The 19,611-nt window shown below is 45.5% G+C and overlaps 1 protein-coding gene across 1 annotated transcript; it reads left to right on the top strand.

Moving 5' to 3' along the window:
• Positions 1–631: 631 nt before the first annotated feature.
• Positions 632–17,926, top strand: Prp18 (pre-mRNA processing factor 18). Its single transcript, XM_077640774.1, has 10 exons — positions 632–822; positions 1,585–1,689; positions 2,561–2,635; positions 3,407–3,541; positions 5,162–5,290; positions 6,093–6,164; positions 8,448–8,660; positions 12,985–13,102; positions 14,604–14,641; positions 17,559–17,926. Exons 1-10 carry the CDS (start codon positions 760–762, stop codon positions 17,634–17,636), a joined length of 1,026 nt encoding a protein of 341 aa, XP_077496900.1. The 5' UTR covers positions 632–759; the 3' UTR covers positions 17,637–17,926.
• The last annotated feature ends 1,685 nt before the right edge of the window (positions 17,927–19,611 follow it).

Genomic DNA, 19,611 nt, shown 5'->3' on the forward strand with positions numbered 1-19,611 from the left:
TGCTAAGTGATATTAAGCCAGCTGCGCCATGCTGAGAGTTTCCACGTTGTCATGGTGTCCATGAAATTTTTCCATTGGCCGTTGGTTGCTGTGGGAATGGCGCAGCAGCTACCAGTGTACAGTACCCTGCCCTTGCCCTGCCCTTCCTACCGTTGACGCCTGCAGGCGGTTTCGACGCGTTCATCAGCCAGGTTATGCTGTGACAGTCACTGCACTGGGTGCTCATTGCTCATTAAAAAAGCGTCAACGTTTATTTTTTTTTTCTGTCCCCCCTTACGGTTTTCTCTGTAATGCAAATCGCATCGAGGTACTACGCTCGCGTAGCTTCCAATGCATAGCCTGAAAAAGCTGTCCGCGAGTATAGTCAAAAGCACATAGCGCCTTTGTGAACGGTAGTAGTGTGATTCGGACTGCTTACATGGGCGTCACAGTTCGAAAGGTACCGCTACTGTGGATGCCTACAGGGAGGGGCAAAAGGGTGCCAGTGCATGCAAATCAGAAGAGCCATTGCTTTCAGAAAACGCGTGCGCCCGTCTTCTGCATACTTAAGCTACCGTTTAGAATCTGCTTCTATTTACGTCTCATGGCCAAGGGCGGCCGTGACCAGTGCGGCCACGTTTTGCGCCTGGCAACTATCATGGCTGCGCCCAGCGGGTTATGCTACTAGTTTTGTTGACGATGTTCAAATCGAGCGTATTTGTGGTTGCACATACTCTGCATCGTCAACGGTAGCTCGCCTATTGGTAGAGTTGTTCAGGAATGGATGTCCTTAAAGCAGAAATCGAACGGAAGCGTAAAGAGCTGGAAAACAGGAAGCTCGTCGTGAGTATTCAACCGTTCGCAACTATCGCGATTACGGATAGCCGTCGTATTCCACAGAAGTTCGCTCACGTTTTTCACATTCGTGTGCATTTTTCACATTTAATATTCTGCTTGATATTTCGTTTTCAGTTATGTGTAAGGGTGGTGAGCCAATTGCAAATGTGATCGTGGGTGCGTGACCAACGGGCAGCCGAGCTCTTAACTGTTGTCACTGTAGCCCCAAGTTAGCATCGTGACAGTATATTTCCACAGGCAGGCCAGTATTTATCGGTAAGACATAGAGGGCTCGACTCCAAGAGAGAAGGCAGATACTGCGACACCAAGAATTCAAGTTCAGCTGTCCGCGGTTGCTTGATCACGTTGACTACTGACGTCGTTGCGTTTCAAACGCGGCTGATCGTTGATGTAAAGTCGGCAGTCATGCAGTTACAGTGGTATGGGTCTCTTTGCATTTAACGCCAGCCAGGTGACAGCTGTTAGCTGCTAAGATTTCACAACTTTGCAACAACTTTCCTGGGTTGCCCTTTGATGTTGTCGCATTGCGTGGTTTGCTTGTGTGTCTTCTCTGGATTCTGCCTTCTGTACTATGTTTAAATATTCAGGGCGTAATAATAAACAAGCGTATTGTAGCGCTAATGGTAAAAGTGGAATGCAAGCGCCGAGATTGTGAACTACAGAGTGAATTCTTGAATAATGATTCCATGAACTGGCTGCTGTTATAGCGAGGCAGGATCTGCAACATGTATTCTGTTGACCTTGCAGGGGCCCCAGAGAAAGTTCTTCAAGCGGGAGGAACTCATCAAGCAGACCAATGAAGAGTACGAACTGCGGCGCAGAGCCAAGCATCAGGACGAGAGCGATGACGAGGTGAGCGCGCTTTGGCATATGTCTCTGCAATCCACACTTAGCCGTAACCATCGAGGCCTTTTCTGTACCTTGATGGCGCCACAGAGCGGCCGGACATTTGCACTCACAAGTCGCCGCATGATGGTCATTTGGATTCACAAACTTTTGAACTGCGCAATTTAAGACCTAGTGTGCTCAGGGACGTCCGCTGATATTTTTGTGCGGATACGTGCATTTTCGCATAGCTTGTTTCCTCTCACTGCCTGTTGCTTAAACATCAGCATTGGTTTTGAATTCTATCGTTAGTGTGAGTACGAAAATGTGTCCTTTGGCCCAAAGTTTTGTTCTGATTGCTCCGTGATTTCAAGCAGCATTTTGCAGCACCCAAGATCAACTATAAAGCCCTCTCACTGTGGGCCAAGGCACATGCAGTATCTTCGATGCCTTGTTAGCGAAGTGCTCACTTAACAAATTGTACTGTTAGCGGGCGTCTTCATGTGACATGTCTCTGAGAATTGCACAAGGTCTCCCTGCAGGGTTGGTATGGTTGAAGAATTGAAGGGAAGAATTAAAAACAAAAGATCACCTTAATTGACCCAGTGGCGGAACAGCATTTTACTAAACAGTCGTTAGCCCAGTTGTCGTCTGGTACTTGGCCCTGGGTGAATGTAAATTTTTGCAACGTATGTACATTTAGAAAGACGACATTCCAGAATAGAAACGTTCTAGCTGCAGTACAAACCACCTGCTGAAGGACCTTCTGCCACATTTCTTCAACAAAAGAAGATAAACACTGGCTTTTAATTTGGCTCTTGCATGCTCTCTCTAGTACTCTGCAAAAGCTCTCGGGAACTAGCGGCATTCTTGACCTTACCTTTGTCTGCTGCTGCAGTCATCGGCATCGCCTTCAGTGGCCAGCCTCCTCAAGAAGAAACAGGAAGATGAGCGTGTGCTGCCCAGAAAAGAGGTGCGTGTGCCGTCCACTTTCTCTTTGAACTGGTTCAATGCAGTGGAAAGGCAGGCTGTGTATTCGTCAGGCCCCATATACATTGTAATGCACATTTGTTTTTTATGGAATTCTTAAAAAAACGCGCCAGTCCTGTGACCAAAGTGCCATTGGAAGTCAGAGAGCACTCACTGCGCTCCCACGTAGTCAGCTTTTCAAAACGTGTGAAACGAGGGGGTGCTGTGAGTAGTCTCCGAAGTTGGTTAATTTGTCTAAACCGGATTTGTGCTCCCAGTAGCCAAACAGGTTCCAAGTCTCTTGTGCTTTTCTAAGAGATAGTCTTATTTTGATTTAAATGCACATTCTGTCTTGCATGTATTTTAATTAGATATACACGTGAAACTTTGTTTCAAGTTTATGTAGGCCCAGAGGCCCATAGCAGAGAGCTTGGAGAAGAATCCTAAGGGAAGAACTGTTGGATCTACAGCTTCCACATTTTGTGTGTACATTCAGGGGACTGCCGAGGCTTGAGATGTATTTAGACTAATGGTTACAGGCCCAACAGGATATAAATTTGAGATGATAATTTATCACTACATTCTCACTGTGTATCTTATCTTGTAATCAGTAAATGTTGTCCTTTATTTTTGTCATAGGAATAAACTGTTTCAAGCTGTACTGAGCAACCCCTGTGTCCCTCTTATCCTACCTCTAATAGCCCTTTCTTATTGTCTTTCTGGGCGAATACCTTAAACTTTGCTGAGATCTTGTGATGCCCTGCACTCTCGGTAGGTGATCAGGCGCCTTCGAGACCGTTCAGAGCCGATACTGCTGTTCGGCGAGACAGAAACAGAAGCCTTTCACCGACTTCGACGTCTGGAGATCCTGGAGCCAGAAGTCGATCGAGGTCTTCGCAACGACTTCCAGGTTAGTGGAAAAAGCACAAATTACGTTACATGTATTAGACATAGTTAGGAGTGCATTCTATTTGATGGATTCTTTGAGCTAGAGGTGCATTCATTCAGTAGGTGCATACAGTGACTTTAATCTAGCAAGCATTGCGCTCACCGGCATCTCACTTGAAGAGAGTTGTGAAGTAGAATAGAATAGAATAGAACTTTATTTACATCACTGTACATAATGTAGGAGGCTGCATTCACTCTTGGAATGTGAATGAGCCAGTATATTTCAGTTACGAACTTGTGTGTCATACTAATTTGAAGGCAGTGTTTTGCAAAAATAATAGTAAAAACTATTTAAATCAAACCAGCAAGGGAACAATGAAGGCTTCTTTGCAGGTTTTTTTTTTTGTTTTCTATTTGTCTGGCTGGCAAAGCATATAAATTGGGACCTGCCGTGTCTCAAGCAAAGGAAGTGCTCTGTGCTTTGCACCATGCAGTTCATGCCTGTAGCTCTGAATGGCTGCAACTAAGAAATGAACCTGGCCTCGGCAATGTTCCAAGTGTGCAGGATCACATTGAAGTACGTGCAGCTCCATAGATGCTTTTGCTATGTCATCAAAACTGAGCAGAGCAGATCGGAAAACATAGCACATGTAATATTTATATTCATGTCTGCTTTTCGAACAAAGGAGTCATAATGGGTGCACGTCTGACAGCAATTGTTTCGGCACTCGCATGTCTTGGTTCGCCTTCTTTTTCATCTAATTTGTATGCAAAAAAAAAATAAGAGCCTGCAAAGACTGTAAAAAAAATGCCAAAATTCTGCCAATAATGACTGGCTGTATGGCCTGTCATTAGTATGGCAGAGCAGTTTTATAGTCATTGCACTGGACAATGTGCTGTAAGCATATACAGTTCGGTTGGCCCCAATATAAAGTGGGGAATTAAACTGGGGGTTGATACATGCATGGATCCAGGTGCTCGGGGACTCCAAAAATCACTCCACAAGGAACCCAAGGGTTCCGCCCAACCCAGTTTGAGAACCCTTGGTCTAGGCATCTCCAGTGAGCCCGCTGGAGTTTCTCAAAGTGGCAGTCATGTATTATCTGGCTGGAATCTTACAAAAGCACTGCCTCCAAACAAAACACATTCTTTTTTCCCTTTTGCACTGTGCTCTAACAAACACCAATCGTAATTCTTGTTCCTACTCTCAGGGTCCAGCAAAATATTTTTTCATGAACCAGTTGCACATTTTCGTCATACTATGCAGTCGGATAATAATGTGGAGCACTGTTTGCATTTTAATTTGGCTCACTAGAACATCATTGGTTGATGATATAAATCCACAGGTGATAAAATGGAACTTGCGATTACCCCTGCCCACACTGCTGCTGCCATCCAGGTATACATGTTATGTCTGCTGTTTTCCAAACATGCTTGCAAAGAGGTAGCTGTGCCCAGAGCATGTACACCCTCACCTTCTGCTGCTGCCTATGGTTTGCATCCTCTGTTCAAGGGCGTGCACCAATGAACATGTTTGTGCCACCCATTGAGAATGAAATGAGTCAGCGGTAATGACTGAAGTACCCAAAAAGAAAGTGTCTGATCTAGCTGAACACCATTACAATACATTTCGCTCATGCAGGAAGCAATGGAGAAGGTGGACCAGATCTACCTGGACGAGATTCTCAAGTCACAGGGCAAGACTGAGGATGGCAAGTCGGTGCACGATGTCAAGGTTGAGGTTGAGGGCACCACCCTCGAGGACATCCAGGTGTGTTACTGGGCCACACAGTTCGTTCAGCTGTGGCACCTTTGCAGAGCTTTGCGCAGTTGCTCCCCCTCTTAACGAACATTGCATTTGCACTTGCACATAAATTAAGTGGTGTACATTTGTTTAGTCGCATGCAAGCTGATTTGAGTCCAGTGTTTGTCCTGTGTGGTCTGTATTTCTCCTCCTGCCATCTCAATAAGCACTGCTTAAAATAAGTAGACCAGGCAGTAAACCTTTTATTGCTGAATATATTTCCAGTGCTTTCTGGAAATTATGGCTATGTGTTCAAAAGTATATAATTGGTAGGCCGCCTCGAGCTTGACGTCGGACAGTAGCAGTCACACCTTTCGCGTGATCAACAACTCTTATTGGCTGAGTCTTCAGCAAGATTCTTGCAGTTTACTCTTGCCTTGCTAGTTCTTGTAATTGTTGACAAAGCTATATTAAAGTTGTTTTTTTGCATTCTTTCAAGTCCGTCTGCTATTAATTGCTTTCAGTACAGTAAGCATGCAAGTATGCTATATCCTATGCACCTGTTACTGTTTTAGATACAGCTTTTGATGACGTTGACAGCACCATGTGGACAATTGATTTCGAGCATGGCTTCTTGCAAACTAGTATCGTGTCATGATGTAAATGCCTTGTTTTCAAATCCCTACTGTGGTCATTTAGTTGTATAGTAATGAAGCAGTTATATGAGTGTGATCATCTGTATCATTCATCAGCCACTGATGCCCACACTTCCACTCTGGGTGCTCGGTTTCCTTTGTCTCTCTGTCAATATCTCTCTTCTTCCTCGCAGAACATAGCACAGGAACTCGGTGAACGCAGAAACAAGGGGAAGGATGCCGAGATGATCCTCACTGCACTCAAGGTGAGATGGCAGCAGTCCTGCTCTCAGTATTCTCTTTTGGGCTTAGTGTCAAAAGGTCCTTTGTCGCCTCTCTGTCCAAACCAAGCTGTAATTGCTGAAGCTCTTGTACAGCCGCGCTCAGCGCGAGTTTCAACATGCTCGCAGCAACTTTAGTTGGGGTCTGCAGATTGATAAACATTGCAAAAAGCCCTGCCAGCTGATGTGACAGCTAGCAGGTGCATAACTTTGTACTGCCATAACGGTCTCACTGTTTCATGACGAAAGCTCAGAACGCATCTTGCATGTGGCAGGTCGTACTGAGCGCAACTGTACCTGGACTTGAAACATGGTTGGTCCTTGCAAGTAGCTTGGTGCAGTTAGTAGAATATAGCTTTGCGAGGCTCATCTTTCCAAAATTTTTGAAAAACCTTGCTGATGCTGATGCTGACCATTTATAATGGGTCGCCACTGCCTCTTGGTGTGGCAGAGCCAAAAAAGACGAAGAAAAACTGATAAATACACTCACTATAAAAATTGAAAAATGGGAAAAAACACTGCTAGTTAGTCCACCTTCCAGGTGCATCTAGTCTGATATTTATTCCCATGTCTGCTAGATGCATTGGTGCTAAAACATCACCTTGTGTCAGAAAGTGCATGAAGTAGTGAGTGCCAGGTCTGTGCCAAGGAGAGATATAAGTAGTATGCAAAGCTTATCTCAGCATCTCATCTTTTGGGTACGTCAGGTTAGTTGGCTCATACCTACACAAACTTTAAACCTCACGAGACTACACCTGACTGCATAGTATTTCTTTCTTTATCTCTGTCTCTTTTGCACAGAAGATTCTGTGTTTTGCTGAACATCACAGCTTTTTCATAGAGTGGACGTAATTTAGCTTGGTTTAAGCTGCTTTGTAATATTTTTACAGTCCAACTATAGTACTTTCCCTATTTCAACGATCTTTCTAGAGGTGTCTTCTTTCTGTAAATAAACCCTTGTGATTATTTTTTTTTTTTCAGCTTTTACGGTTGTGTTTGTTAAGACACATTTTTCTTGATAAAAACGGTCATCAGCTGCCTGCAACTGCCTCTGCACATATTTAGCCAACTAGAATTATGAAGCATGCTTTGGGAGCCTATTTATGGGCTGCATTTGGAAGAACACTTCCATCTTGAAAGTTAGGGTTAATCTAGACTGTTTTGCGACTGCTAGGAGGACCTTATCACTATGACTGACACAACTGAAATCTCACCATGTGCTGGATTTCTGGGTCAACTCTGTCTAGCTGATTTTGTGAACCACTTTTCTGCATGAAGGTGGCAAGGTTTAGGCTAGTTGATTGTGTAAGTGCACCGTGTGTTCGTCTTTCGTTGTCTTTGTGTCTCTTGAGCGCTTTTGCAGTCGTATAGTTTTCTGCGTGGCACCAGTGTGGGGAGGCTGTGTGGAGCAAAGGAGGGTGTGCTTGTGTGTGTGACTGCTGGCCAGTGCTCAGCACTTTTGTTGTTTCCCATTTTGTGGATATTGTTGCCAGGTGAATGAGATTTGATTTGCAGCAAAAAAGAAAAAAGTTTCTTACACTGTGTGCACCCTTAAGATCACATTTTGAATTATCATGTATGGGAAACCTGTATTCTTGGTGAATGCCTTCACTGATTGCTGGTTTACCTAGAGTCTGCGACATTGAGCATTCACTCGTTGAATAAGAGCAGTCTCAGCAGCAGCGCGAACAGAGGGCAATGGAACTGCCTACAACCCTTAGTGTGTCAGGTCAAGTGTCAACAGCGGCTGTTGCGCCAACTGCATACAGCCATGGCTTTGCAATAAAGAGTGAGTTTAAATAATATTGATTTGATAAGAACTTGGACCACCAACCCGTATGGTTTATATGAAAGAAAGCAGCATTCACATTCCACTGAAGCTGGCCCAGCACTATCATTGCCCTGAATTTTGTGCTTCAGCATCCGCAATTTGCAAAGTACCGCACAGACCTAGAGACATAGGACGTGTGCCTGCCTATATGTCCTATATGTCCTGCCTATATGTGTCCTCGACTCGTGGTATCTGTGATACTTAGGAAATCACGAAAACATGCGAACTTGGCCACCCTTAGGTTCAATTCTACCTTGACTCACGTGTTTACTATTTTCAGCTGAAAATTTGACACTGTTTTCTCTTTCCATGACTCATGATGTTTCCATAAGCCAAGTTAGACTGCTTGACGGGTGAGCATTGCTTGGTAGACAGACAGCGAGGGTAGCTCATCCCTTTTCTTTCCCCATCCTGTGGTGCCCCTTTGATTGCCATAGTTCATCCTGCAGCTGTGGGGCGAGCGGCTCAACGCGCGGCCCGAGGCGGACAAAACGTCCATGCGGGGCAAACTGGCGTCGGCCACATACGGCCAGACGCAATCGTACCTGCGGCCCCTGTTCAAGCGCCTGCGCAAGAACACCATCCCCGAGGACATCCTAGAGCACCTGGTGCGCATCGTCAAGAACATGCTGCTCCGCGAGTATGTCAGGGTACGTCAGTGGCCTCACCTCTGCTCTGCTTTGTCGAAACGGACAGCATTGTTCCAACAGCATGCGGTAACTGTGCCAGGTTGGCTTCAAGGCAGCACCAGTTGAGGTTATTAGAAAGTGAGACTACTTTGCAGAAGTATGACTTGTTGGTTTAGTTGGCAGAGCCAGCTAAATAAGAACACACGCAGATGAAGTGGTGTGCATAACCAGAGCTGCATCTTTTGTGCTCTTGGTGTGCATCTTGAGATTTTCACATTGTTCTTGTCTATATATTCCACGCGTTTTCAATATGTATCACAGTAGCACTATTTCGACATCTGAGTAAGTAAGGCGTGCTAGTATTATGTGCTTTTAAATTTCACGAGGAATGGCAGCAGCAGCATCATTACTATCATATAGAACCTTTGTCCGTAAAGTTCCGAGACTGAGTTCATTAAAAAAATGCATTTAACATTGAAATTATTTGCGCAGCACCCCTTCGAAATAGTCTCCCTTGCAGTCTATAGTAGCTGACGGGTAATTCGGACTCCAATAATTCAGACTTGTAGGATATTTCGGTCCTCATTGAGGCACCGTCAGTCACCCCATAGAAGCACATACATATTCGCGACGGATATTTCGGACTTCAAAAGTCCAAAAGTTCAATTTTTCGGACTAATTTCAGTCGCTTGCAGGCCAAAATCAGCCATCTTGGAATGAGGTGGATTTACCCTGCAGTTGTATTGGCTTGACATACTTTCGGTACCTCATTGTTGCCAGTAGAGGTCTCTGCGATCTCTGACTCTTCGAGGTGGCAGCCCGATTCTCATTGCCGTCAACTTGCTTTTGTCGCTGACGTTGTCGTGGGCAGTTATCGCTTGTGCCATACGTTGAAAATTGGTTGCTAGGGGAAGGAAATTGTGCAGGAGCTATCTCACATCTCGGCGGGAAGGGAGGGGCTGAGAGAAGAAAGGAAGAGAGAAGTGCCGGAATGGAGGGCTCCGGAATAATTTCGACCACTAGGGATCTTTAACGTGCACTGACATCGCACAGCACACGGGCGCCTTTGCGTTTGGCCTCCATCGAAACGTGGCCACCACGGTCGGGTTCCAACCCGGGAACTCCGGATCAGTAGCCGAGCGCCCTGACCACTGAGCCACCGCGGCGGGTCTCATACGTTCGCCATTCGCCGTTTCGTCCCTTGGGTTTCTCTGACCGCATCGACCGAGTGGCGCTCAGTCTTCACGAAGTTACATCCGTTCACCGTTTTGTGATTGCGTCCGGCGGTTCTGCCGCTTTGAGCGTAAAGTGCCTTATCTTATGTGTTTGACGAACGGTGTGGTGCACACTCAGGTTGTGGACAACATGGCCCCGCCGGGTCCGTCAAGGAAGCGTGGGAAGTATTTCAACTAAATGCGGTGACCTTGCTGTCTGGCGTGTACAGTGAAAGCACAACTTTGGCGCAAATACAGGCGCAAATCGTCGCCAGCAAGAGAATTTTGCTGCGAGGTAAAATCAGTGACATTTTTAAGCCAATTTCATCTCAATAAAGTGATTTTTTTGTACCTCACGGATTTTTCGGGCTGTTCGATTATTCGGACCATTTTTCGGGTCTCTTCGAGTCCGAAAAATCGGTCGGTGACTGTATACACAGCTTCCAACGCTTCTTGAGGTCCTGGAAACAGTTGGAAAACGCGTCTTTTGGCAGGGCTGTCAGCTTCTTTGTCATGGCGTCTTGAATAGCCTCCATGCTCCCCATCCAGCGACCTTTTAGGGCTCTCTTCACACAAGGAAACAGGAAAAAATCACATGGGGAGAGGTCACGCAAGTATGGCGGATAGGGAAGTACAGTAATGCTGTGCTTGAAGAGAAATTTTGTCACGCTGAGAGCAGTGTGTGGCTTTGCATTATCATGGAGAAGGCTACATTGTCCAGATGCCCATAAATCAGGGCGACGGCGTCGCAGTGCATCGCGCATGTGTTGGAGCACGCGGGTATAAAACTCCTTATTCACCATCTGCCCTTGTGGGACGAACTCGTGGTGTATGACACCTCTGGCATCGGAAAAAACTATCAGCATCGTCTTTGTTATTGGTCTTCTGCCGCCGGACCTTTCTCGACGCCGGAGAGCTTGTCGACCGCCATTAGGCGCTCTGCCTCTTCTTTGAGGATCGTATTGAAAACACCGTGTTTTGTCTTCTGCAATGATGCTGTCGACGAATGCAGCATCCTTCTGTGCCTCGGAGAGCAAATCAGCGCTCACTGATGCCCGCGTGTCCGTCTGGTCCTGTGTGTGGGAGTGCGGCACAAGTCTGGCATGCAGCTTTCGTTTCCCCAAGTAAATTTGGTGGCATGTTGTCGAGAGGACCTGCTAGCATGCGGACTGTAATGGTACAGTCTTGCTGTACGATTTCCCTGATCCGAGCCACGTTGTTTTCATTCCGTGAGTTTGAAGGGCGCCCTTGCCTTGTGTCATCTTCCACCGATGTTCTCCGCAAAACGAATGTCTTGTGCCGCTCGAAAACTCGCGCCCGCGACAATGTCTCGTTGCCGTAAGCGTCACGAAGGAGCTCCTACGTCTGTGTGGCTGTCTTGCCAAGCTTCACACAGAATTTTATGTTTACACACTGTTCGAGGTGGACGTTCATCTCTCCACATTCAGTCACAGTAGAATGCGCAGATGACTAGTGACAACATATCTTTTTTTTTACATGTAGTGCCATCCAGCATCTGCCACAGCAATTAACATTAATAGCTCAGGTTAGCCTGAAAAGATGGCGCTACACATACGTAACAACATTTGTTTTGGGGAATCATTTCTAAAGAAGAAAATAAATCAGTCTTTACGGACAAAGGTTGTACTGAACTTGTAGCATTTCTGTAAAGGATAGGGAGTGCTTGTTTGGTAAGCATTGAGCAGCACTGCTAGTATATGTTCTTGTCCACAAAGTGTGCTGTAGCCGCCGTAGTGGCTCAGTGGTTATGGTGCTTGGCTGCTAACCCGAAAAAAATGCATTCAATCCCGGCCACAGCAGTAGCATTTTGATGGAAGCGAAATGCTAGAGCCCCCTGTACTATGGGAGGTCAGTGCATGTTAAACAACCGCAGGTGGTCGAAATTGTCCCCAGCCCTCCACTACTTCTTTCACTCCCTCCTTTCACCCTTTCCTTAAGGGGGGGTTCAGGTGTCCACCGATATGTGAGACAGATACTGTGCCACTTGCTTTCCCCAAAAATCAGTTTTCATTTACTGAGGAGTGGAAGCTTTTCAGAAAGCTGAAAAGCAGGGTTCAACTTAGGCTGTCACAACTTGACAGTGTTGCAAAGGAAGCACTGTATACATGGCTGCGAAGTTGAGGTGAAAAAAATGTTTTCTTTTGGAAATCCAGGCTTTGGCTAACCACCAGTGCAGATTCATGGAACTCACCCGAACAACAATAATGTAACAAATAGTTTGCACACAACCGGATGCGCATAAGAAGTTCAGTTTAATTGTGCAGCAGTGTAACAGTTAAGGTAGTCATTAATAGAACACAAAACGGTGATTGTATTTGCTTCCAGAACATGGCACATTTATTTGATGATGCAAGCATGCAAGAGAAATCCTAGGGTGCATGAACCGTATTATCATCGCGTACTGGCAGTAAACGAACATTTATATGTGCCAAATATCACATTTCTTAATAAAATGTGATTCAGTTGAGAAGAAGTATTCTGTTGTCATTCAAGATCTCAAACATCTAGACACTGCTTGACAGATTGCACGTTCTTTCAGCGTATTGCACTCTCCTGCAATTAAGACAGCATGTGGCTATTTTACAAACCTTCTCCCCAAACCCAAATGCTGCTGCTGAAGATCGTGGCATGATTTGATAGTTGATGTACCACCTCTGTTTCTTGACAAGACCGCAGTGACACAGCAGGGCTCAGGAATTAAGAATTTCACAACAAAAAAAGTGAAAGTAGAAAAGACAATACAGATGCAGAGCATTATGGTATTATGCTGCTGAATGAAGCCACACATAGCTCGATAACCCAGTTAAAAAGGCAGCCAAGCAAATTTGCCACTAATCATACATCAGGTAATAATATACTGCTGTGTTCATATCAGTAATTACAAATATGTATTAGAAGTGTTGTTTTGTCTAAGTTGGCATGTCTGCTGTTTCAAAATTACTTATGAACTTGGCAGGCACAGCACCAAATAGCAAGGAAAGTTTGTTCCTTGCTTCTCTTTAGTCATTTACTTGGTACACAAACAGCGGTTTTTGCCTGTGTTTTCCCCCTCCAGACCATGGTTATTGATAGTTGTTGTGAGCATGCTTGTGATGGTGGTGACATTGCAGGCCAACGATGCGTACCTGCAGATGGCCATTGGCAATGCCCCATGGCCCATCGGTGTCACCATGGTGGGCATTCACGCCCGAACGGGACGTGAGAAGATCTTCTCCCAGAACATTGCCCGTATCCTTGGCTCTGAAGTATTTTGTCCCATGTCCTGTGACCTTTCAAATAATTTCTTTCTATCCACTGCATAAGTGGTATTGGGAGATGTTAAAGGGGGGGTGCGTGTGTGCGTGCGTGCGTGTGTGCGTGTGTGTGTGTGTGTGTGTGTGTGTGTGTGTGTGTGTGTGTGTGTGTGCGCGTGCGTGTGTGTGCGCGCGCGCGTGCGTGGGGGGGGGGGGGGGGGGGGGGGCAGCAGTTAACGTGACCATTATTTCTCCTATGCCAGGTGCAGACTTCCAACTGTTAATTTCTTTCGTGTTTTCTGCATGACCATGTTGTTTGGTCTAGGCTTGCATAACTTTTATTGTGTAAGGCATGCAGCAGACTTTTTGGTTAAATTTTATTCCCAACTTCCGAATCCATGGAATACCTGCCCAGCCGTCGTTCTGTCAGCTTTCGTGGTCGTTTTTCATTTGCAGCAACGTGAAAGAGAAAAACATGAGATCAATGTTAGTGCAGCTGCAAGTTAAACGGATCCTTATTAGCTCAATTCCTGAGCGTCCCATTACTTCAGTCTGGTCGTATACTAATTGGGCCTCTTCCAGTTGTTTCCCCATTTGTATGGAATGCAAAGCTGTCATTTCAGCTGGCAAAATTGAGCACTAGAATTGGCACTTTGTGCCAGAGTGGTACGGCTCAGTCACATCAGTCATTATGTTACAAATTCAGACACCATGATTGGGCCAGCTGCATGACATCATCACAGCAGCGTTTCTTTTCTTGTTTTAAGGCACTGCATATTTTGCACTCTGTTATTCGTGCATCACAACGAAAAGCGCCCAAAATCACAAGGTTTATAACTTTTGGCATTGTCATTTCTCAGAGACCATTCCTAGGAACAGGAAATGCAGTTGTCTGAGAATCATAAATCAATTCTAGTGTAGAGAAGCATTTTGGGAGTCAAGGCAGTTACTTGATGGTTATGCTTTTCTACCCATTAGCCTTAGCCCTGTTCTTGGCAAAATAGTATTGCATATTTCAATCTAAAATTTCTGTAATTTGCACATCTGGCATCCATGAAAGGTAATCTTTCATTCTAGACTTACTTTCTATCAGTGTTTGAATCGTATTTTAAGTAAATGGCGCCATAGGTGGCTTTGCACCATAGAGTTCGTGAATATGACATAGCCAGACTGGAGCAGATGCATCTTGATCAGGAAGTACTAATTACCGGACATGCTTATTCACTTAGCTACGTCTGAACAGTGTTGTCACCTCTTGCTACAACATTTTTGCATTCAACAAAAATTTGCATTTCCTACTGATTTTGTTACTGCATTCTACTTGTAGTTTGTTGGTCCTTAGGTCAGTGTTGGTCATCTAAACATCACATTAGGCTCTTTGTTGCCACGTTGTTGGCAGCAGCTAGCTAGTAGTTCCTCATTAAAATTAATGTCAGGGTCTCTGAAGGTTTCATCATCTCAGCAGACAAGTGTTCTTTCCCTGACCAACACCTCAGATGTCCTGAATGATGAAACGCAACGCAAGTTTATTCAGGTAAGTGTTTGTTTGTTTTTGTTTTTTTGTTGTTTTAGCGTGAAAGCACTACTTCTCAAGCAAAGCTGAAAGACCCGAGAAGTGTGAAGTCTCAACCTTTGACGGAGCGCCAGCGGCGGAGGCCTTGCGCAGCTGCTCCGTAAATGTGCAGAACCGACACCCTTCCCCTCCTCCAGGAGGGGGAGAGTGAAGGAGGCCCAATGCGCGAAAGCCATTGGCGCCGAATCGCAACGTGTCCTTGTGAAATACAAACCAGCTCTTCAGGCAACGCGCCCTAACGAGATGCACACGTAGCAAGGAAAAGAAACTGAGAAGGAATGCTCACAGCTAATCAAGTGCTTTCAGAAGTCCTGCTTGGTTCCACTACGTTAAAACCCTACCATTTTTTTCATGTGCTGGATATTGTCCTTCAGCTCTTTTTAAATGCAAGCACTTTTCATCTGCTATAAATTCGCACTAGGTCATAAGATATAGCCCTCTCACATGAATATGTGTTCATACATGGCCGATATTCGCGACTGAAGTATCCATGGCTGCTATATCTCAGTATGTCAGCACGTAGAAACGGCTGGCGAAATCATTTTGCAGTTCAGATTTGTTCACTCATGCTGGGGCAGCTTGGTTGCATTGGCGGATACGTCATACAAAGAACTGTCTCATTTTATGGGGAAGAAAGATTGAATGAGGGATTCTCCAAGAGCCCAGTGATTCCAACACCATTTAAAGCACTAATGTAACCGTGTAAAATCCAGTGGTTTTGAATTTATATGACAGAGTATCACCAAAACATCATTGGTGGCCTTCCTTCCTTGTCAGTATTCTGTTTGAAATAACACAACGGATGTACCGCATAAACGCATGTAAGGGCCGCACCTGTGTATGAGCCGCACCCTGTTTCCAGGGTGGGCTACACAGGAGCTTTCAGGTGCCACCCACAGATAATGCCAGAGGCCACAACTCATAACCGTCATTGTCAACTTGTTCCTCCGCCGCGAGTTCCCGCCGCTTCTCACTATCCATATCGGCATCAGTATCACCAGCTCCAGCGTTTTGTGGTTGTCAAAGGCACAGGAGTTGTGGTTTTTTATTTTTATTTTATTTTATTTTATTTACACAGTACTGCTAGCCTCTAGGTGAGGCTGTAAGCAGGAGCGGGAGAAGAAAAAAAAAAAGAAACATAAGTGACATGCGCAAAACGGATCAAGGCACAACACGCTGCCTTCAACAAATGAGATGCACTCACAAGCAAAAATAGATGAAGGAAAGTTGCGTGCAGAAACCAAAAAAAAAAAAATCTCAAGAACACTCCGTAATCATCAATTACTATCTGACCGCATTCTGACAGCATTCATAAATGCTTCAGTAGTACGGCCTTCAGTAGTAGTACCTAGTTTATCATGAAACAGCAAGTGCATGTATTTTAATCGATCATACTGACGCCGTTTTTGTAAATTGTCTAAACCTGCCTTTTTTACTAGAGTACTCGCGGAAGTACGCCAGCTATATGATCGGTATATAAACCTAGCTGCTTTCTTTTGTACAGATTCGAGCTTGTCTATGTTGCCACGAGTGTGCGGGTCCCAAACATTTGATCCATATTCTAGAACTGGTCGAACTAAGGTTACCGTAGTTGTGGATTTCACATGCTGCCGCCGAGCATTTTAGCTTTAGCATGATGGGCAAGCACCTTAATATAGCTACACAGCTGGGAGTTTGTTGTTGAACATGGCAAGCGTGCGGCGGGCAGGAAATTCGACGTGGCCGAGAAGTGCGTCCGACGATGGTGCAACCAAAAGGATGGATTGAGGAACACAAGCTGCAAAAAGCACGCTTTCCGAGGCAAGCCTTACAAGTTTCCCCGAACTAGAAGAAGAGCTGCACTGCCAAGCGACGAAAGCGTGGAACAACGGATACGCATTGATAGCGGGTGTGCTACATGACTTATTGTAGGATGAGCGTACACCAGAGCAGAACACCAGCTCGGAGCGATTGAACGTAGAATAAATGCCGCTGATTTCCCGATTGGCGTGTTTTCACTTTAAAAAAAAGTTTTTTTTTGGAAAATTGCATGTATGGGTCGCACCCCTAAAATTGGCCCTCAGATCTGGAAAAAAAACTGCGGCCCTTACACGCGTTTCTACAGTAATGCCAGAGGCAAGAGCCCACGCCAGTGGTGCTGGAGGTATTTTTAAGGTGATGGCAGCCATCACTGCCTGTGTAAGAGCCAAGTTGCACTGGCAGCAAAAGCCAAGCCTAACCAAACTCGGCTTAGTTTATGCCCAAATCCTTTGTCTGTGACAAAGGATTTGGCTTTCGCTTCCCATCTTCTGAGCGCTGCAAGCTCTGGGTGAACATACTATTCCAGCTATGTGTTTTTGCCTTTTCTCTAGGCATATTTAACCAAACCAAGAAACATAACCGCACTGTCACGCCTTGCATGGTATTGTTCACGGGTAGAGGACTGACACATTATGTCGTTATGTCATTTATATTGTCACGCAGTGGAGTGAAAGGCTTCCCAAAAGAAACTCTTTATTGGGCTGACCTGCACGCACAAAGAACTGAACAACTCAGCGATGGCGATGGCAACAAATGTGCTTGGTGGTCGTTCAACAGAATGCCAGCTGCTCTAGGCTGCAATTTGAAGTTGACAACAAACTTTCGAGATGCAGCTTGCAAATAACCACAACAGTCTCGAACAACATCGAATCAGTTCCACCTAGGTGTTATCATTCAAGACAATCAAGTCGTATCTCGCATCACAAGCAAAGTCTTGATAAAGCCACATGCCGGTGGGCTTCAGCGTTAACAAACGGTACAAAATTTTGCAGCAGTATATACGGGGTGCAGTGTGTTACTTGCCCAATGTGGTCACTAGCGTTTACAGTCTTCCCGTCTTTTCTGTCTCTATTGGCAGGCTCTCAAGCGCCTGATGACCCAGTGCCAACGACTCTTCCCTACAGATCCCTCACGGTCTGTCGAGTACAACGCGTGAACAAGACTGTGCCAGGACTGTGGGATGATCGGCTGGAAGCAAAGACAGAGCTCAGCTCAAAGACAGTGCTTCGTGTTAGTCTGTGCGAGTCAAGAATTTTTTTCTAGATGCCACGAACTTGACTGCCACGAATGCTAAAAAGCAACAGAATACACATTGTGCTGGCGTCCATCCCGAGACAGGGACAACAGGTCAGAAGCTGGATTCACAAGTCCATAGACCTTTTCATCCTCCCTGTGGCTCTGCAGCAATTTTACAGGCAAAATAAAGCGCCTTTCTGTCCTCACGGCCTCAAGTAGCCCCTGAATGACCTCTCACGAAAGCTGGCTTTTCTTTGTTTTTAAGGTTTTTTCCTCTCTCTCTGTGGCATTGCTTTTAATTTCCGAATTTGGTTCATTGATAAGTGCTTAAACGTTGCAAGCTTTTTACAGCCTTGCTAGCAATAAGCTTCCAATGGCTGCATCCAGTGTGCTGAAAATATGCGGGTCCAATTTTCATGCTCAATTGTAGTAAATTTTTGCCTTTAAAGTTGCGAAGAACTTTCCTAGCTCATGTCACTCAGTTCTCCTGCCTGTTCCTACCACCCATGCGCTGTTTAATGGCCAACCAGTAGAGTATATTTTCAGAACCAAAATCGCAAATGCCAACATTTGGCAGCAGAGCAAAGCAAATATACTTCCTGTCAATTGACGCTGGCGGGTTGCACATCCTTATTCAGGAGAAGTACTGAATTTACATGAATATAACACAAGTTTTTTTCCTCATTTCATTGGCTTCAGAACGCACCTCCCATTATACTCGGAACCAAGGTATGAATATAAAGCGAACTTTTCTCGCTGCTCCTCAAGATAGCTACAGTGGCCTTCACCGCCGGACTCACCAGCTTCTAGCTGAAGCCAATTTTTGGATGACAATAGGACTGCGCAGCGCGCATGAGGAAAGCGCCAAGTAGAGGACGAACGTGGAAAGAAGCCAGCGTGGCGATGACTGTGGCCGGGCCGCTGCTGCGTGGAAGATGCGTCGGAGGCTTTACTGCGGTTGATGGTGTCCAACACACTTCTGAAGTGTGGCCTCAGAAATAATATGGACGTAGCTGTTGCCTCCGTTTATTTCAGAGCTCTCAGCGCCTCAGCTGTATAGTTACCTTGAACAACCTGTGAGCATGTTACATTCGTAATACTTTTATTTTTTCGTGAGGTCTTTACGTAGTTTACCCCCACTTGCTTTACATAGTTAAGTCCTGTTATATCGAACCCAGATGTTTCGTATTATCAGATTTATCAAACACGCAGACTATCTCCTCGAAAATCCTGAAATATAGAAAAGTCGCGCAGTATATCTAATTACAGTTTCGCCAGTCATTCAATCTACTGATATTTGGGCCGTGTCCACGCCAGAGGCCCTTCTCCTAACGATGCTTTTCGATAACTTTTCGCATGCAGAGATGGGACGGCTGCGTGGCCTTGGGCACCCGGTGCAAGCGCTAGAGATGCGAGACCCTGTGAAGAGGGGAACACTCTTGAGGGTGGCCTGTCATCTCTGGTACTAATTTTCCAAGCCACATCGCTGTGATGTGGTGAAGGCGTTACGGAAGCCAACTGTACCTCAATTTTAATGAGCGAGTTATTTAGTGTACTGGTAACAGGTTTGGACGTCTTATGATAGGCAGTGGATAGTTCCAAAGAAGCATCTGCCGGGGCTGCATTGCGATGCAGGTTGGGCTTACCAATGCCTAGCAACCGTTGCTGCAAGAAGAGTCACTGCCATGAGTGCAACATGTTCTTACTTATAGATTACAGATAAGCTGTACGTTAAGATAAGCGCAGTGCTGTTCGCCATGAGGCAGTCCGATTCATCACTCCATCAGTTCTACTCTTGCTGTGCACCATGGATGGCTCCTGCCCTTCAAGGGCTCTCAACGCTGCAGCCAAACGTGGCACTAGTGCATAGGCAGAACTGAAAAGGTGTCAGAATC

The sequence above is a fragment of the Amblyomma americanum genome, chromosome 10 (assembly GCF_052857255.1).
Source record: "Amblyomma americanum isolate KBUSLIRL-KWMA chromosome 10, ASM5285725v1, whole genome shotgun sequence".
Classification (NCBI taxonomy): Eukaryota; Metazoa; Arthropoda; class Arachnida; order Ixodida; family Ixodidae; genus Amblyomma; species Amblyomma americanum.

Bases quoted from the DNA above. Each gene is read 5' to 3' on its own strand.
- Prp18 (XM_077640774.1), top strand. From the start codon at position 760: ATGGATGTCCTTAAAGCAGAAATCGAACGGAAGCGTAAAGAGCTGGAA. The intron at 2,636-3,406 runs GTGCGTGTGCCG...CACTCTCGGTAG, and splicing joins GTGTGCTGCCCAGAAAAGAG to GTGATCAGGCGCCTTCGAGA. The intron at 14,642-17,558 runs GTAAGTGTTTGT...CTCTATTGGCAG, and splicing joins CGCAACGCAAGTTTATTCAG to GCTCTCAAGCGCCTGATGAC.